At 39.9% G+C, this 20732-nt stretch overlaps 1 protein-coding gene across 4 annotated transcripts in view; it reads right to left on the bottom strand.

Annotated features, from left to right (window-relative positions):
- Nucleotides 1–1058: 1058 nt before the first annotated feature.
- Nucleotides 1059–20732, bottom strand: part of LOC126359583 (cyclin-dependent kinase 20-like) — a 41040-nt gene continuing 21366 nt past the window's right edge. For all 4 annotated transcript variants that reach the window (XM_050007642.1, XM_050007643.1, XM_050007645.1 and 1 more), the window contains 3 exons: nt 5498–5737; nt 1871–2098; nt 1059–1787 (listed from right to left, as the gene is read on the bottom strand). In XM_050007642.1, coding sequence (XP_049863599.1) covers nt 1620–1787; nt 1871–2098; nt 5498–5737 — 636 coding nt within the window. In that variant the 3' untranslated portion in view covers nt 1059–1619. The remainder of the gene's footprint in view (nt 1788–1870; nt 2099–5497; nt 5738–20732) is intronic.

The following is a 20732-nucleotide window of genomic DNA, read 5'->3' as shown; positions in this document are numbered from 1 at the left end:
CTTGGATCTCTCTCTCTCTCTCTCTCTCTCTCTCTCTCTCTCTCTCTCTCTCTCTCTCTCTCTCTATCTATCTCTCTCTCTCTCTCATCTTTTAACCTTTATACTGATAGGATGCACTGCAGTTGTCTTCCCTGCATGTGGTTAATTAATCTTTATTTTGTGTACACAAATGCGATGTAAGTGTCATGCATTAGATTTAGAACCATTTGCAATTAAATTAATGTAAATTAGTTAGGTCTCATGAGTTTTCATTTTAACAGTTCTCCTCATAGATATATGGTACATGAAATGTTTTAATGCTTTATTGTTACAGTCAACAACCAATACGGACTTAATGGATTGTGGTGTGGAGACACAATGGCCAAATACCATTAGTATTCTGCAATTTATTCATTTCAACCTTGCTACAGCTCCTTGAGATTAATTGCCGATCATCATCAAGCATTTTACAAACTTGAATGCCAGCTTGGAACCTTAAATGGTAAGGCCACAGCCTCCAACCTGGATTCCGTTTTGCATGTAAACAACAGATACTGGCCCTCCAAAATAGATGATGATATTTCTAAATTTTATAGCATTCTTTCATAAGTTAATTTGGCCACTAACAAAGATGTATCTACCATCAACAATGGCTCTTTGCTCCAGTTAATTTTAACAGTTTTCTTTCTAGTTATTAATTTCAATTTCTATTTAAAGTCATGGCATTCAATCCTCCATCTCACTATCTGGCGATGACACATCCTCATTTTCCAACAAAGACGTGAAATCTACAACATTTCATTCGAAATGAATATAAGAAGCCCATGGTGACAAACAGTAAGGCTGGCTTTCCCCTTAAAATTCATAGTGATCAGCCTACCTTCCACAATGTATTTCAATATACATGTTTACTTCTCCCACTTATTCCAATCTAATTCCTCAAGAAGATTGATCCTATGTACGCAGGTGTTATAACTTCTGCATCTGAATTCAGCATAATATGATATATGTGAGATACAAGCTTCTTGATCAAAAGGAATTAAACAACTGGTTATAGACCTGCATACATTATACTGACAGACAGAGTATTTGCTCATTTTATTGCTTGCAGAATTAAAATTACACATTTAACATTTACAGTACAGTAGCATGCAAGATTCCAACTTTCTGTTCAAGGTGATGCTAACAACTATACTAAATAATCTATGTTTTTTTGTTTTGTGCTTATTTTGAAGCCTTAAATATATTTCTTTAGATCATAATAAAATTATGTAAATAACAGTTTTTACATATTAGCCAATGTTTATATTTGCACCTTTCTTGTACCTGAATTGTTGTACACTGCACATACCAAATAAAGACAACACACTGTAGTTACTACACTGTATGGTACCTCAAAGTTCTGTATTCATGCACTTAACCAGTTTCCACAATTAGCTTCATGATTTTCTCTGAAAGCAACTATCACTGAAATTTTTCTGGAACTTTTTTCTGTGTAAAATAATGAATTTTATCTACTTCTCTAAATTGATCAGCAAATGCTATTCTTTTAATGAACATTGGAAGATATTTCTGCATGAATATACCCTTTCCAGGGGGGGATCAAGGCCAAACTCAGTCATAAAGCTTGGAGTTGGACCTTATTTTTGTTGGAGTATATCTCTGAGATCACCAAAGAAAGTTCTCACATCTCTGTCAACATCATACTCCTTGCTGGAAATCTTCTGCCTATGTTCATCTGTTGGTTTTGGCATTTCACTCATTGGACATGGTAAAGGTCTTGTGAAAAAATACTGATGTACTAGAGCCTGTAAAATTTATTCATCTTAAGCAGAATTCGCTGTATGCAATTAAAGCAACATTAAACATTAATAATCAGTAAATTTTATACCTTTTCTGCTGAAATTCTTTTAGAAGCATCATACAGCAATAATTTTTTAAGCAAGTCAATACCCTCTGGAGAAACTTCAAGGAAAACTTGTTCCAAAGGTATACCTCGACATTCTTTAAATGAAACCTTATTGTAATCAGGCAATGTTGAAACCCCAGGCCACACTTCTTCATTTGGTGTCCCCAGTGTGTGGATGACAATGGCAAGCTGTTCTATGTCTGTCTCTCCCTGAAAAAGAAGTAATAGTAGTAGTAGTAAGTAATAGTAGTAGTAGTAGTAGTAGTAGCTATTGTTATTTAACTTCTAAAGTAGGTACATCAATGATGAAAGTGAGTGCCAAATTAAATTCAAATATCAATCTGTCAGACAATACAATTCGCAACAGAATTTCCAATGTCAGCATTTGCATCTAATTTGACATGATGTACCTAGAGGCTTACTTTCAACTATGTGACTTTTGCTATCTTCCACACATTCTCCACATTATACACTCCTGGAAATTGAAATAAGAACACCGTGAATTCATTGTCCCAGGAAGGGGAAACTTTATTGACACATTCCTGGGGTCAGATAAATCACATGATCACACTGACAGAACCACAGGCACATAGACACAGGCAACAGAGCATGCACAATGTCGGCACTAGTACAGTGTATATCCACCTTTCGCAGCAATGCAGGCTGCTATTCTCCCATGGAGACGATCGTAGAGATGCTGGATGTAGTCCTGTGGAACGGCTTGCCATGCCATTTCCACCTGGCACCTCAGTTGGACCAGCGTTCGTGCTGGACGTGCAGGCCGCGTGAGACGACGCTTCATCCAGTCCCAAACATGCTCAATGGGGGACAGATCAGGGGATCTTGCTGGCCAGGGTAGTTGACTTACACCTTCTAGAGCACGTTGGGTGGCACGGGATACATGCGGACGTGCATTGTCCTGTTGGAACAGCAAGTTCCCTTGCCGGTCTAGGAATGGTAGAACGATGGGTTCGATGACGGTTTGGATGTACCGTGCACTATTCAGTGTCCCCTCGACGATCACCAGAGGTGTACGGCCAGTGTAGGAGATCGCTCCCCACACCATGATGCCGGGTGTTGGCCCTGTGTGCCTCGGTCATATGCAGTCCTGATTGTGGCGCTCACCTGCACGGCGCCAAACACGCATACGACCATCATTGGCACCAAGGCAGAAGCGACTCTCATCGCTGAAGACGACACGTCTCCATTCGTCCCTCCATTCACGCCTGTCGCGACACCACTGGAGGCGGGCTGCACGATGTTGGGGCGCGAGCGGAAGACGGCCTAACGGTGTGCAGGACCGTAGCCCAGCTTCATGGAGACGGTTGCGAACGGTCCTCGCCGATACCCCAGGAGCAACAGTGTCCCTAATTTGCTGGGAAGTGGCGGTGCGGTCCCCTACGGCACTGCGTAGGATCCTACGGTCTTGGCGTGCATCCGTGCGTCGCTGCGGTCCGGTCCCAGGTCGATGGGCACGTGCACCTTCCGCCGACCACTGGCGACAACATCGATGTACTATGGAGAAATCACGCCCCACGTGTTGAGCAATTCGGCGGTATGTCCACCCGGCCTCCTGCATGCCCACTATACGCCCTCGCTCAAAGTCCGTCAACTGTACATACGGTTCACGTCCACGCTGTCGCGGCATGCTACCAGTGTTAAAGACTGCGATGGAGCTCCATATGCCACGGCAAACTGGCTGACACTGACGGCGGCGGTGCACAAATGCTGCGCAGCTAGCGCCTTTCGACGGCCAACACCGCGGTTCCTGGTGTGTCCGCTGTGCCGTGCGTGTGATCATTGCTTGTACAGCCCTCTCGCAGTGTCCGGAGCAAGTATGGTGGGTCTGACACACCGGTGTCAATGTGTTCTTTTTTCCATTTCCAGGAGTGTACATTCTTCTCTTTACAATGTTTCATATTTAACTCTGGAAGACATGTTAGATTTCGTAAGCTGGGTAGACTGGTAATATGACAGACGGTGAACTTTGGCAAAACTAACATCAGACTGAAATGTTGGGCAGAGTACAGGTGTGTCTGAACACACAGAGCACCAAACACTCCTTACAAAGGGCTTCCGCAGCCGGCAACACACACACATGCTGACATTTACACCATGACATTGGCAACTGCAACTGACATGGGCACATGACCATTAGCACTGGGCACTGGTGCAGTGGCAGAGTGTGGCATGGTCTGATGAATCCTGATACCTTCTTCATTACGCCAACGGGAGGGCACAAATCTGTCATCTTCCAGGGGAACACCTCATTAATATCTCTACAGCAAGACAGAGAAAAGCCGACGGTGGCTCCTTTATGCTTTGGAAAACATTCACATGGGCATCCAGTGGAGCTCATTCAAGGCATCATGACAGGCTAAGAATATCGTACACTGGTTGCAGATGGTGTACACCCTTTCATGACAAATGATGGAGTGGTTCGAGGAACACAGTGATGAGTTCCAATTGATGTGATGACCCCCAAACTTCCCGATCTTAACCCAATCAAAGATATCTGGGATGTGATTGAACATGGCGTCAGAGCTCATTGCCCCCCTACCCAGAATTTACAGTAATTATGTGACTTGTGTTTGCAGATGTGGCGCCAGCTCCTTCTAATGACCTACCAACCTACCAAGGCCTCACTACTTCCATGCTATGATGCGCCGCTACTGTTATCCATACCAAATCTGAACATATCAGCTATTAGAAAACATGGTCATAACGTTCTGGCTGATCAGTGAGTATGAGTGTGAGAGTGTGTGTGTGTGTGTGTGTGTGTGTGTGTGTGTGTGTGTGTGAGAGAGAGAGAGAGAGAGAGAGAGAGAGAGAGAGAGAGAGAGAGAGAGATGGTTGTTGTTTTTTTTGTTTTTTTTTTTTTGGGGGGGGGGGGGGGAGGTAGCTCTTGCATTTGTAAAAATCTAATAATTCATTCTAAGACAAGTTCCAAGGTTTCCTTAATAGTACCTTCTTGCTAACCTCTTGAAACTTACTAGTGTTTTTAGATGCTACACCTTAAAAAGTAAAAAACACATACAAGAGTTTTTCTGTTCATGCAAGTCATACATGCCACTGACAAAAATAGTAAAATGTGAACTATCAGTGCTATTCAATAATGAGACACCTCACAGCAGGTGAACTAAAAGGTGCAGTGTGTGTACCATAACTTAAAAAATATTTAAAATACAAGAGCCATATGAAATAAATACGAGAACCAAATGAAACGAAATGAAAAAAAGAAAGATCAGAGAAATTTTTATAATACAGGTTTCTAAATTTCATTTCTTATTTGAATTGCACTATTTATGCATAATGTGTCAAATTATGTAATGGAGGGGTACATCTTATCTTATTTCTAGGCACGGAATTCTTTGCAGAAGAGAGTAGTGGAACTTAACAAAATATTATGTTTCATTCAAAGAAGTTGACACACCAAAAACTCTGTAAAGATTGAATGTTTGAAGACTGTGCCAGGGAGTTCGAACTTTCAAGGGAAAAAACTTACATACATAAGATGACAGAATTAAAAATAAAATCAGAGAAATCTTTATAATACAGGTTTTTAAATTTGCATAATTTGTCAGCATAAATTAAATAACAGAAACTTACACGGAAGACAGGTGAATTGTTGAGAAGTTCACCAAGGATACAGCCAACAGACCACAGGTCAACACTTTCAGTGTAATAACGTGCTCCATATAACAGCTCTGGTGCTCGGTACCAACGGGTTGCCACCTGGTGTGAGTATGGTCGCTGTATTGCTTCATTGCCAAAAAGGCGAGCGAGTCCCAAATCAGCAATCTTTAAAACACCCTCTCGGCTGATGAGTAAATTTGCAGGTTTCAGATCCTGAGGATATAAGATACAATATCTTCCAAAAACATATATTTTAATTTTCTACAGCACCTCTCTCTCTCTCTCTCTCTCTCTCTCTCTCTCTCTCTCTCTCTCTCTCTCTCTCTTCGCTTTTTGGAGCAAGTTTTTCTAATTGAAAGCTGAAATCTATTAGGGAAAATTAAAATCACTATTGGTGGTATAACATGCATACAAGATTGGAATGTGCTTAGGGATGAACTAAGCATAGATTGTCACATGAGAAGTTTCTTTACATTACAATTATTTATGGCATGATTAGAGATGACGATGATATATTGATATACTGAATATTAATATTCATAGATCAATATTATACTGCCCATTTTTTGACAGTACTGATACCTTTCCACAATACATTGTGGTTTCATAGTTACATCTGGTATATATTATAACTTGATTTGGGATATAAGCAATCGCTGCTAACCACATCTCTGTCACATGAACTTAAAAAAAATGAAGATTTGTTATGTATTTCTAGTATCAAATTTATATGACATTTAATAAAGAAAGTAAACACCAGTGATCATTTAAGATAGGAATTCTTAAAAAAACAAACGTTGAAAATAGTGATGGATATGGAGCTACATTGGAACTCCACATTGCACATGGCAGAATGATTTTTGGTTTTGTCAAACATAATTAGGAACATTAGTTCCCAGTCCTGACTCTCCACCAAGTTGACCAGCATGGAAATGGAAAGCACTAAAGAAGAGAACAACCTACCACATTTGGTGTGTCTGAGACGAGAAACGGCAGAAAAAGTTATGCCACAGTTATTAAGGGAATTCCACTAATAAACTATTTCTTCTATTCAATAACTGCATCCTACAGAGCTGAACAAAGTCTATTTTTTTTTTACAACTGAAGCAAACATATCACAGATATATAACTGTGACACGTTTCCATTACATATCAAAGAAGGAGGAGGAGGAGGAGGAGGAAGAAAGAAAGAAAACCTATACGATATACAGTACAACAGTTCTTACTGGACTATTGCTCAATCAAAAGTGTTTCAATCAGCTAATTCAAACTTGTGTGTGCACCATTTAGATATTCTCCTGGCTCTGGGCTGGTCAGTATGGACAATTATCATTGTTGCTGCTGTGTGTTGAAGGCTGAACCTTTGCATGGAGCAGATCATTTACTTGTGCTATTCAAAATAGTCACTGACTACCAAGATCCTTGTGAAGACGAGGAAAATTATAGGGACAATGACCATACTGAAAAAGGAAGAAAGCTTTTCCACTGTCTTGAGACAGCTATGAAGTGGTTAGAACAACAAGAACAAGAATATGATGCTGTTCAAGTGCTCTCTTAAAACATTTAAGAGATTTAGCACAAAAAAGTGAGTCTCAGCTTTGAAACTAGCCTATATAGTAAATTTCTCTGTGTTATTTGTAAGATGTATGATATCAAGTATAAATGGACACTTGTGAGTATAACTCAGTTGTTCATTGTTTCTTATTCCTGTGGACACTGGCGCAATATATTTTTATAAATCATCAGTAAAAAAAATCTTTTGTCTGAACAGCCCTTCACACTGTTATTTTGGATAGTCTATTCTCTGTTGTAATTGCAAATATTGTGTGATCAAAATGTGCAAAGGCATCACTATAAATACTGACAGTAAGTTTACTTTCAAATTATGTAAAACTTGGAAAAAAAAGTACCTGAAGATGAACCCACAGGGTGTGAAAAACACACTGTGGAAATAAACATTCTTTTGAATGAGGGCATATTTCATTCAACACTGTAGAACCCATCACTCACATTCGCAAACATTCTAGTCACAGAGAAAATTAAATAACTGCATACTCTCCAAAATTACGCTTAGCCAATAGTTTGAAAGTTGCTTTCCTAAAGGAACATGATGAATTATCGAAGAACTTAGAGAACAGACATTTATGTGCTCTGTCTCTTGGATCCAAATGTATCGTTATGAGATTAAAAAAGCTTGTTGCTGCACTGTCAAGTATTGTACATGCCTCAGAGTCAACAATTGAAATGGACACAGTATGATCAAAGAACAGAGAACAGAGACATTTATGTGCTCAGTCTCTTGGATCCAGATGTATCATTAGGAGGTTTAAAAAAAAATAGTTGCTGCACTGTAAAGTGTTGTACATGCCTCAAAGATTGAAATGGACAATCTGAGATATTTTTCTGGCATATGGTCACATTATTAACTGCTCTTACAGAAGACAAAGAAGAAAATAGAAGTACATTTGTTCTGAGCTCAGAAACCTTGACTCATCTAATTGTCCTTTTACCTGTTAACATCTCTGTCTATCAATCATGATGCTAACCCTTTAGATACCTGGGAAAATCTTAAACATGTGTCCCTAACACTACATTTTAGCAAGACAGTGCTTAAGTGTTATTGTGAATCCAGTGTGGAGTATCTTCTGCATGAGCACTGTCAATATCCAGACTCTGAATTTGACCACCAGGAGATTGTTTACAGTTAGACAGCCAACTGCTGAAATTATTACACAATTTCCAGAACACCGTGACAGCAACTATAAAGAACCTGCTGCTTTAATGAGTCCTACAATACATCTGGCCAGGTTGGCGATCCAAGCTCTAATATGCAGAAACACCTGCACCCCCCCCCCCTTTTTCCCATTGGCAACAGCAACTTCACGTTCTGTAAAAAGGGGTGTTCCTTACAGAAGAGGATGAATGGTGACAGGTGTTGGTGCTGTCCTCCTTGCAACATCGGGTGCACCAACTCCTGTTTCAGACCCACTGGGAAATTTCGAGGATGCTGCAGAACTGGCACACCACTACATTGCATGGATGATGATGATGATGATGATGATGATGATGATGATGATGACAAATGGGTGATTTGAAAGTGGTTTTTTTCCAGGCACACCAACCAAATCCATCCCAGCTGTTCCCAATGCACTCAGTGCCGACATAGCTGTGGGGTTGAGTTTACATCGCCCAGTATGTCACCTGCTTTTAGCAGACAACAAAGGTGGCCAAGGTGGGAGCCATACACTGCATCTTCGCAATAGAGGGTGCACTTCACACACTGGTGACCGAAAATGGTAACCAATTTACAGGGACTGATTTTGAAAGGTTTCATACCAGCAATAAAATTAAAATTCTCGTCACACCCTCTTTCCACCCATACTCAAACAAACTGACAAAATGGTTTGTATGGACCACCAGTGGCTCCAGGCTCTAGACATATTTCAGGAGCCTTCCATCATGACATCGCCACCTCTTGGACACTTCTGCCACATTATCCTACCTCAAACCAGTTGGGAAGATTCTGATCCTATGTGCTGATTCAAGGTGAGCAAAAGTGCAAATGAAAGACACAATCATATCAATATGTGTAATGTTCCCCATGCCTGGCAAAAGAATTTTTTTGGGTTTTTCCAATTAGCAAACCAAATCTACTATGTGAAATAGGACAGGTTTATACTCACCACATGGAGGTGGTGTTGAATGGTAGATAGGCGCATTTAAAAGTAGATGAAGCTATTAGACACAGTAATCCTTCAGATTTTGAAAAAAAAACACACACACACACACACACACACACACACACACACACACTCACTCACTCACTCACTCACTCATGCACACGCGCGCACGTGCACCCGCACACAGGATAGCTTAGTCTACCTTTGAATGTGCCTGTCTGCTGCTCAACAATGCCTCTATGTAGTGTGCAACAATCCATTGTATTTTATACTGTCTTTACTCCATCCTGGATTTTTAACTGTTTGTAGAATCTACTGGGCAGTCCTAAAGCAGCAACTGCACACCAACCAACGTAGTGCCGCAAAACGGCATCATGAACGTGCTGACCCTTGCATCGGTGGAAAGAGCTGGCAGCACCACACCTCCAGGAAGACAGTGTTCAGCATCCCCTGTCAATGCTAATTCAACCAGCCACCCGTCACTGGTCAGCCCAATTCAGTCAGGAACTTCAAGAGCATCAGTACTGAGTAATAGGACGATGATACTTAGCCTGTGTTCTGCGAGTACTAAAAGAGTATAAATGTAATTGCATGTAGGAGGTACAAGAAGCAGATCAAACCACCTCATAATGAGAAAACAAGTTATATTTCTTTTCATTTTAGAAATAAAGTGTACCATTAATTTTAAAGTGTTAAGTACAGATCACTTTGGATTCCTGCCATAGGCCATCACAACTTCTCTCCTTCCTTTTTGTGTCAGTGCTGACTCCCACATTAGCTGACACAACACCTACCATGGGATTCTCAATAAGGAGCAATTAGAAGATGTGAAACTGAATTCAAGCATACCTGTGAGAGTGTTACAGGACTATATAAGTGATGTCATGGATAAGGTTGGGAGGTCCATGAGGCTGTTTATGGGTGATGCTGTTCTGTTTAGGGAAGTCACAAAATGAAAAGATTATAGCAAAATCCCAACACACCTGCAGAGAATTTAACTTAGGGCAGGGACTGATAAATGATCCACAAAACAAACAAATGTAAAGTACTGCAAATGGCTCATTATTTGGCTACATGGCTGGTGATAAGTCACTAGAAGTAGTCATATCTGTGAAATAACTATCACATGTCTCCAAAATAACTTAAAGTGGAATAACTGTATAAAACTAGTAGTAGGAAAGATGCCAGAATGAGATTCATTTGGAAACTACAAAGAAAATGTAAGGTAATAGCTTAAAATCACCTGTTCATCCATTTATTGAGTACTGCTTATCAGTCTTGGACTCTTACCAGGTATGATTAATATTGTAGATTGTCCACTGGTAACCAGTGTCAGAAGGAATCAGGTACTTAAAACAAAGTTTTTATGCTGGAATGAGAAAATAAGCAGTTGTCAGCAACCTACTTTGACAATACATGGATGTTATTTAGTTCCCATGATGCTCACAGAAGAATTATGGGCAAAGTTTAAACCATCTGTAAATCACACTTTGGAGAAGTGTCACGTAAGTACCTTAAGAATGGAAAAGAACAACCATCACATGTTAGCAAAGGACCTTGTGGTCCTTAAAAAAAATTCCTAAGTAGGTCAAAGGCTTCCGTTCAGTCACTTGTAGACCAGTCTAGTTTGGCAACTGAAGATAGTAAAAGGAAAGATAAAGTTTTAAATTTCGTATTTAAAAATTTGTTCATGAAGAATTGTACAGACATACCTTCTACCACACAAACAACTACAGAGAACACAGAATAGGTACATGTGATATTGAGAAACAGATGAAAATGAGTTAAAAACACATGAGTCTCCATATCTAGGTCCAGATGGAACTCCTAAGCATGGGCCCCATATTTAGTTTGCATTTGTCATCAGTGTCTTTACTAAGAAAAAGCCCCAAGTGACTGTAAATACAAGCTGATGTCTCTCGTATATAAGAAGGGTAAATAATTGGACTTGCAAATTTACAGACCAATATCCTTAATGTTGATTTGCTACATTATTATTCTAAGCTCAAATATAATAAATTTCCTTGAGAGATAAAAGCTTCTGTCCACAAATCAACAAGGATTAAGAAGGCAATGCTCATGTGAAACTCAGCTTTTCCTCTTCTGGCATGATATCCTGAAAACCCTAAACAAAGGGCAACATGCAGATTCAATATTCCTAGATTTTTGGAAAGTATTTTACACAGTGCCATACTGTAGATCAAGGGTAGTCAACCTTGTTTACAAATTGTCCAGTTTTGTGTGCCTGTTAGGAGCAAAATTACAGTAATGGTGATATATAAATTAAAAAAGTAACTTTATGTTATAAAATTTATACAGCAGAGTTGCAGTAAGTTAAGGCAATAATAATAATAATAATAATAATAATAATAATAATTTCTTACCCAGTACTCTAAGTCAAAATTTTATGAAAACTTAGGAAGAAAACTTAGCTCACCCATCAAGGAGACCATGTACAGAACACTTGCGCAAACCATTCTTGAGAGTTTGGGATTCCATCAGGCACTGCTTTAGTTGAAATCAAATTTGTAGGAACTTACACTCTTTGATTAAAGTCTTTGCCATCTAACGGCCTTCCAGTGAAAACATAGTTAACACTTGTGCTGTAAGTGTCAGTCTTGTAAAGCTGTAACCTGTAGTAATGGGAAAACAGATGTTTCCTTGCATGCAGTGAATTTCATGATCATTTATTACAACAAAATTTATGTAGACATGGTTTGGAATAAATGTATGTGGTGCTGTTAGATTTGTTACCATTAGGTTCAATCCTGCAGCCACTAACATACAACTCGTATGAGGGCTGCCAAGACAATATATGAGAAGTCAGCATATAGACAGTTATTTTTCCCTCACCCCATTTGTGAGGGGTACAGGAAAATGGACGATTAGCATCGGTACAAGATATCCTCCGCATGTACCATATAGTGGCTTATGGATTAAATATGTAGATGTAGACTTACTGCCAATGTCCTATGAGGGTTGATCTAGAAGTAAGGTTCCCATAGACCTTTAGCTGCATGGAAAAGTGTTAGGCCAAATCCATCAACACTGCTGTGCATGGCTTTTCCCTCACTCTCAATTCTGCATAGCCACACTTCACTGCGCCACTCAGCATTGGCTCATCACCCATCCACGACGGAGGTGCCCATTGTTGGCTCCACCAAGTGTGAGATTCATTTCATAATTTGGTTTGCACATGAAAGGGATTCTACCCATGGATATTAATCGTCAGTTGACACAAGTATATGGTGAAAAGTATATGTCCATTCAACATGTCCAAAAATGATGCAGGGAGTATAGCGATGGTCAGAAGGAGGCCCACGATGTAGAACAGAGTAGAAGACCTTCAGTTTCGGAGGCAGTTATCGAGATGGTCCAATGCGAAGTGCTTCAAAATAGCACAAGCATCATCTGTGAACTTGTTGCACAGATTCCTGGGAGATCTTAAAGAACAGCTGAAAAAACTTTACAGAAAAATGGGGGAACCACAAGTGTTGCGCTCAATAAATACCGTGTATGGCGATAGCACAGAACACAGGAAAACACCTTCACTAAGATCGCTAGATTCTTCAAAAGGGTCAAGAACATAAGAAACGATTGTTGGATGCCATTGTTACAGTAGATGAAATGTGGGTGTTTCATTTCACTCCCAAAATGAAAGGAAACTCCAAACAATGGCATCACTCAGGGTCACCAATTGCAAAGAGTTCAAACAAATGGCTTCTGCTGGCAAAGTCATGGGCAATGTGTTTTGGGATCATAAGGGGATACTGGTGATTGATTTCATGGAACCCAGGACAACAATCAACTCAGGTAGTTATTGTGAAACACTACAAAAACTCAAGGTGAGCTATCCAGAACTGCCAGAGAGGAAGACTGACAAAGGTGTAATGCCGCTTCACGATAACGCCTGACCTCATGTCTCCTGCCAAACCCAGGAACTTTGACAAACTTTGGTTGGACTGTCATGCCCCACCCACCTTACAGTCCACATCCCACACTCAGTGATTGTCATTTGTTCCCCCAGTTAAAGGAACACTTAGGTGGCCAACACTTCCAGAGTGACGATGAAGTCAAAGTAGAGGTGAAACACTCCCCAATGGGTTGGCAGCAGAGTTCTTCGACAAGGGCAACAGAAATTGGAGCACAATCTACAAGAATGCATAGAGAAAGATTGTGTATAGGTAGAAAAACTGAACTAAGTTCTTTCTTTCAAACAATGTAAATTTCTAAGAGAATAAACAATGTTGTATATTTGTAAAAATGAAGGGAACCTTACTTATGGATCATACTTACATCAGTGAGCTACAAAAATGAATATGGCTATCAAAGAGTCATAAACATGTGCCCTTTAGTTCCATGAGTGAGTTGATACAGGCAGAACTAGAGTCAGAAGAAAGAAGAGTAAACCACTTTCAGCAATCACTTCACTAGCCATGAAGGTGGTATCAGGTGTGACTGCATGGTTAAATTCCATGTGGTAATGATGGTGAGGTATGACCTCTGATGTACAGCACACAGCACCAGTGCAGAGTGTTCTCTGCAGACGAGCACACTACCTCTGATAATTATCATGCTTTGACTTTGGCCAAACTACCAATTTCAGCAAGCTGTCCTGTCACACACACAACTGTGTATTGTATGCGGGCAGATCTTTTCACCATTTTCTATTCGCTCATATTTAATGTCATTCCAGACGAATAATGGAGGAGTATTTTTTTTTTTTTTTTTTTTATAGCAAAGTACTATCTTCTGCCGGGCTCGAATGTAACCCAATAAGAAGCATCATATGCCTATGTTTACTCACTGTTCATCTTGTCTTTCATTATTTTACATCTTTTGCTACTCTCTTAACTCGAATTTCCTATTCTCATTAATCTCTCATTTCTCTATTCCGTTTATTCCTCTGTATTTACCTATCTTTATTTTATTTTTCATTTTTCATTTGCCTCTGCCAGGCACTTTATTGTGAATAGCAGAGTAATCACGTAGATGTAGAACTTCCTATCTCATCATCTGTACACTGCATTCACCTACACCCTGCATGTGCATATATTTACACTTACCTTCAGTTACATTTGGAGACAGTGAGATACTTTTCCCCAATTTTTCACTTTCACAACTATATTGTAAAATCTGCACTTCAGTTGGTACATTCTGAACTTAGCTTCTAGTTCTATGATGTCATCATGCTTTAATCTCTCTATACCTTGTGTTTTATATGTGGTTTTCAGCCTCTACAGGAGAGGATAGCAGCTACAAAGTTATGCAGTATCTTGACTAACAACATATATGGTTTCTCCACAACTGAGGTGCATCTGTGGAATGGAGAAACAGACATGTGGTTTCTGAAGAGGGACAGCGCCCTCTGCCATAGTTGCAGGGATGATTGAACTGATCTGACTTTGACACATTAACGAACATGACGTTGCTCTCTGGATACTGCAAATGGACAAAAGCAAAGGGAAACTACAGCCTTTACTTTTCACAAGATCATGCAGCTCCACTGCATAGTTCAAGGATGATGTCATTCTCTTGAGTAAAATATTCAGAAGGTAAAATAGTCCTCCATTTGGTCTAAATGCCAGGACAACTCAGGAGGATGTAGCCATCAGGAAAAACAAAAACCGCCATTCCATGCGTTTGAGCATGAAATGTTAGATCTCTTGAATGAATAGGTTGGTTGAAAAAATAAAAAAATAAAAGAGAGAGAGAGAGAGAAAGGGAGAGAGAGAGAGAGAGAGAGAGAGAGAGAGAGAGAGAGAGAGAGAGAGAGAGAGATATAGAAGCTGAAGTTAGACATAGTGGGAATTAGTGAAGTTCAGTGGGAGGATGAACAGAATTTCAGATTAGCCAAGAATAGAGTTATAAACACAAAATCAAATAGAAGTAATGGAAGAAAAGCTATTATGAACAGCACAGAGAACACTTTATCATAGTTAAGATATACACAACCATAGTACAAGTTTATATGCCAGCTGTATCTGCAGATGAAGACACTGAATGAATGCACAATGGGATAGAGGAAATTATTCTGATAGTTATGGGAGATGAAAATTTAATAGTAATGGATGATTGGAACTTGGTAGTAGGGAATGGAAGGAAAGGAAAGAGAAGAGAAGAACACGGACTGTGGAAATAGAATGAAAGAGGTAGAACTTCAACAGAGCATAATTTAATCATCATTAACACTTTGTTTAAGAATCATGAAAGAAGGGTTTATAGCTATAAGAGACGTGGAGCACAGTAAGGTTTTAGCCTGATTATATAATGGTAAAGACAGAGATTTTGAAACCAGATTTTAAACTGTAAGACACTTCCACATGCACAGGTTTGGACTTTTAGCATAATTGATTGGTTATGAACTGCAGATTAAAACTGAAGAAACTGCACACATACAGAAAATGAAGGACATGGAACCTGGATAGGCTGAAGGAAACAGAGATTGTTGAGAGTTTCACAAGAAGCATTACAATGTGATTAACTGAAACAGGAAAAGTAATACAACAGAGGACAAATGGGTAATTTTGACAGATGAAATAAGGAAGGCACCAGAGGATCACATTGATAAAAATACAAAGACTAGTAAAAAAAACTTTGGAAAAACAAGAAAATACTGAATTTAATTGATAAAAATAGAAAATACAAAAAAGCAACAAATGAAACAGGCGAAAGGGAATACAGACATTGAAAAAATAAGATTGACAGAAAGTGCAAAATGGCTAAGCAGGATTGGCTAGAGGAAAAATTCAAGGCTTTTAGAAAAATGCATAATTACATAATTAGGGGAAAATAAATAATGCCTCTAGGAAAATTAAAAGACACTGGTTGTTACAAAAAAAAAAAAAAAAAAAAAAAAAAAAAAAAAAAAAGGAGCAGCTGCATGAATACTGGAGCTCAGATGGCAAGTCGGTACTGAGCTCAGATGGCAAGTAGGTACTAAGTGAAGAAGGGAAAGCTGAAAGATGGAAGGAATATTTAAGACTATACAAGGAAAAAAATTAAGAGTAATTTTATAGAAAGAGAAGAGGAAATACACGGAGAAGAGATGGAAGATATGGTACTGTGACAAGAATTTGACAGAGTGCTGAAAGACCTAAGTTGAAACAAGACTCCTGGAGTAGACAACATTCTGTCCGAACTACTGATGTCCTTCTGTAGAACAAGGACAAAACAATTCCACCTGGTGCATAAGATATATGAGACAGGTGAAATACCCTCAGACTTCAAGAAAGCAGCAATAATTCCAATTTAAAAGAAAGCAGGTGCGGATAGGTGTAAATATTACCAAACTATCAGTTTGCTAAGTCATGGTTGCAAAATCCAGACAGGAATTCTTCACAGAAGAATAGAAATACTGGTCGAGGCTGACCTTGGGGAAGATTAGTTTAGGTTATGGAGGAATGTAGGAACACACAAAGTAATACTCACTCTATGACTTATTTTAGGAGATACGTTAAAGAAAAGCATATCTACTTTTATAGCATATGTAGACGGTTGGTTGGTTGGTTTGGGGTATAAAGGGATCAAACTACAGCGTCATCAGTTCCTTTTTCCTGACGCAAACAAGGTTCAAGGTACAAATACACCCAACACCAAACCTAAAAAGAAAACAAATTGAATGAACAAAAAAAGGGGAAAACATACACCATAAGGAAGTAGAAGAAGGTATTATAACCATAGAGCATATGGTCTGGACTGGCTGGTCACAATAATAAAAGAGGATGAGTCAGACCCTCTGCAACACATTAAAATGTCCACCCCAAAAAGGCAAGGTGAGATGATCACATGTAGGTAAAAGACAACCACCAAGATAAACAAATGCAAAGAAAGTATGACAGAGTTAAAATGGAGGGAGGGTGGTGACCTTAGGGAGAAGGGCTTGAGGCACTGTCGTTCAACACCGAAGGTAGGGTGCTGGGAAGGTTAAAAGTCCACCACAGACTGGCTAAAAGTGGTCAGTCAGATCAAGATGTGGATGACAGTCTTATGTGAGCCAGAGTGACACAGAGGTGGGTTCTTGCGACAGAGGAGGTAGCCACGTGTTAGCCACATACGGCCAATGCAGAGCCGGCATAGAACGAAAGAGTCCCTGCGAGAGGCCCGCATGGAGGTCTTCCACGCATTCTTTGTCTCCTTAAGGGCATGCAGTTTGCTGTGCGTACTGAGATTATGCCAATCCGTCTCCCGAAGTTGAAATACCTTGCAGCATAATAATGATCGCAGATCAGTTACAGGGATGCCTATCTCCAGAAGTGGTTTCTGTCCAGCCTGTCAGCAAGTTCATTTCCTGGGATTCCGACGTGGCCTGGGGTCCACACAAACACCAGGGAATGACTGGACCATTCCAGGGCATAGATGGACTCCTGGATGGTCACTACCAAAGGATGGCAGGGGTATCACTGGTCAATAGCTTGTAGGCTGCTCAAAGAGTCAGTACAGAGGAGGGGCAACTCGCCTGTACATGAGCGGATGCATTCAAGAGGATGAGAAATGGCCGCCAGCTCTGTAGTGAAAACACTGCAGCCATATGACAAGGAGTGCTGTTCAATATGTCCTCCATTTTGCAAAGCCTACATGACCCGCCATTCTAGATTGGCACAGAGCTCGTCGTCAGAAAGAGGAGGTTGCGATGGAAAATAATCCCCTGGACCATGTTGGGGCTTTTATGGGAAGTGACAGAAACAGAAATATCTCCCAGCCGGTCACAAGCAAGTAACACACAGGATTGGGCTGGGGATGCTGTCTGAACAAGACTGCACCACTTCTCATCTTGGACAGCACTGTCACGTCCCCAAACTTATCCTCAAGATATTCAACAAAAAATTGAGGCTTCATAGGTAGAATGGAGTCCTCGTCCATTCTGCTACAAACTAAATACAGAGGCAAATATGGCTCTCTTCTTTCTGTAGCCCTATGTTCCTCCCATGGTGTATCAAGGAAGGGAAACGATTTAGGGTCATATCTGTCAGCTTTGTACTCGATATTGCCCTTCGTAGAGACTGCTGGCGCCGTACGGTCACCAGCAAGATATGACTTATTCCACTTCATTGCGGGTCATCCGCCCTGATGCCACCCACTCCAATGAGGGGCTTTCCCCACAGGTGCCACCCAGCCACGGCCGGGAGTCCTGATGCCCCAGGAAGACAGGCGTCTACTCCTTGGCATACATGAGGAGTTTACAGCTCAGGCATTAGCAGTGTGATTCCTGTGTTGTCAGGGGGCTACCATCAAATCTGTACATGATGGCCCCACTACAACGGACTGGCTACTGTGCTGGATATTGGGCGCAGAGAAATCCAATACTATCACGGGGGTGAAAGAGGACAGGAGACAACGGAAGAAGATGACATACCCTGGAAAGTGCCCTCACCTCACCCAAATAGTTGAATTACAGGTTGAGATGCAAAGCCATGACAAGAGGTTCAGGAGATCAAATCTAAGAGCACTATGGATAACTCATGCACCACGTAAGGGGTCCTTCCCCATATGGACCACATTCTGTAAAGTTTGGAAAGTGGTAGATCAAACCATAAAATAGGACCGAAAAGTGTGAGACTCCTTTTAGTCATCTCTTACGACCGGCAGGGATACCTCAGGCCTATTCTAACCCCCAGACCCGAAGGGGGAACACTCTTTGAAATTCTGAAGACAGCATGGGTAAAACACAAAAGTGAGAGGTTGTATTCATCCTGTACAGAAATCAGATGGCAGTTATAAGAGCTGAAGGGTGTGAAAGGGGAGCGATTTATATTGACCAAGCAGTAGAGTAAACCAAAGAAAAATTTGGAGGAGGTATTAAAGTTCAGGGAGAAGTAATAAAAACTTTGAGGTTAGCTGATGACATTGTAATTCTGGAAGAGACAGCAAAGAACTTGGAAGTGAATTTGAACAGATGGAAGTTTCTTGAAAAGAGGATATAAGAAAAAAATCAACAAAAGCCAAATAAGGACAATGGAATGTAATCAAATCAAATCAGCTGATGTAGAGGGAATTAGATTACGAAATGTAGTAGTTGTGTTTTTCTATTTGAGCAGTAAAATAACTGATGATGGCCAAAGTAGAAAGATATAAAATGTAACCAATAGCAAGAAAAATGTTTCTGAAGAAGAAAGATTTGTTAACATCAAATATGAATTCATGCATTTGGTAGCCTTTCCTGATGATATTTGTCTGGAGCATAGCATTGTATGGAAGTGAAATGTGGATGACAAGCAGTTCAGACGAGAATAGAAGCTTTTGAAATGTGGAAGAACGTTGAAGATTAGATGGGTAGATAATGTAACCACTGAGGAGGTACTGATTGAGGTATATAAATTTGTGGAACAACTTGACTAAAAGAAGGGATCAGTTGATAGGACACATTCTGCAACATCAAGGAATCACCAATTTAGTATTAGAGTGGTGGTAAAACTTGTAGCAGAACTAAAGAGACAAATACAGTAAACAGGTTGAGAGGTATCTAGGTTACAAAAGCTTTTTAACAGTAAAAAGGCTTGCACAGGATAGAGTAGTGTGGAGTGCTGCATCAAACCACTGTTTGGACTGAACAGCACAACAAGATTTTGAAGTTTTTCTGTGATGTTTCAACATAGATGAATACAAGGATCAACTTTTAAGCTTTTAGAAATAATCACGTGATGACAGTATTTTGAGCTGATGTCACTATTGTTTTAAAATTTGTTATTTGGTAAAGTTAAAACAGTAGCAGCTCATAAACTGACCAAGTAGTTTGTTTATAGTCAGTATTTATGCTGGATGACTTCTTTACAATTTCCTTTAAAGTCTGACTCAAAAACAATCGGAAAAGACTGTTTGCAACTAGTTTGCACAATTTTGCAACAGTCATATTGCCATCAGCAATCGATTTCATGAAGGTCGACCAAAACAGGTTGTCGTTCGAAAAATCATCACTACTGGGCTCAACAAGACTGAAGATAATCGATATGAGACTTACTGTGAGACAGAGGTATTCTTTGTCATATCCTGTGGGTCTATACAAACATTCAGATGTGAAACATGTCTGCACACCACGAATTCTGCAGAATTTGACCAAAACTCAAAAAACACTGTTGCCAACTGGCATAGAGAAATGCTTAAAAAATTCTCCCAAGGTTATGGAAACACTGTATACAATTTCATAACAATCAACTATTTAGGCATTCCAAATGAACTAAAACCAATAAATGAGGTTTGTCCATGAAGATTTTCTATGAAAATGACCACTTCTTTCTGCGGTTACCTTGGACAAGTCATGCCCATTGCTCCGAAGAGTTGAAAAACTGTTTTCGTTTGCCACAACAGAAATAAAACAAGGGGAAACATTGGACCATGAGAATGTCAGCTGTCACACAGCACGTAAAACAGGTGATTATGTGACAGAGAAAAACATCAAACTAAAACATTATTGCCTGTCTTTATCTGATTTGTCACCTAATAACTACTTCTTGATTCTTTGTGTTAAACAAATATACTATGTGATCAAAGGTATCCGGACACCTGGCGACCTCCATTGGTAATGCTTGAAT

This window comes from Schistocerca gregaria, chromosome 1 (genome assembly GCF_023897955.1).
Source record: "Schistocerca gregaria isolate iqSchGreg1 chromosome 1, iqSchGreg1.2, whole genome shotgun sequence".
Taxonomy (NCBI): domain Eukaryota; kingdom Metazoa; phylum Arthropoda; class Insecta; order Orthoptera; family Acrididae; genus Schistocerca; species Schistocerca gregaria.
This window is presented reverse-complemented; position numbering and strand designations above follow the sequence as displayed.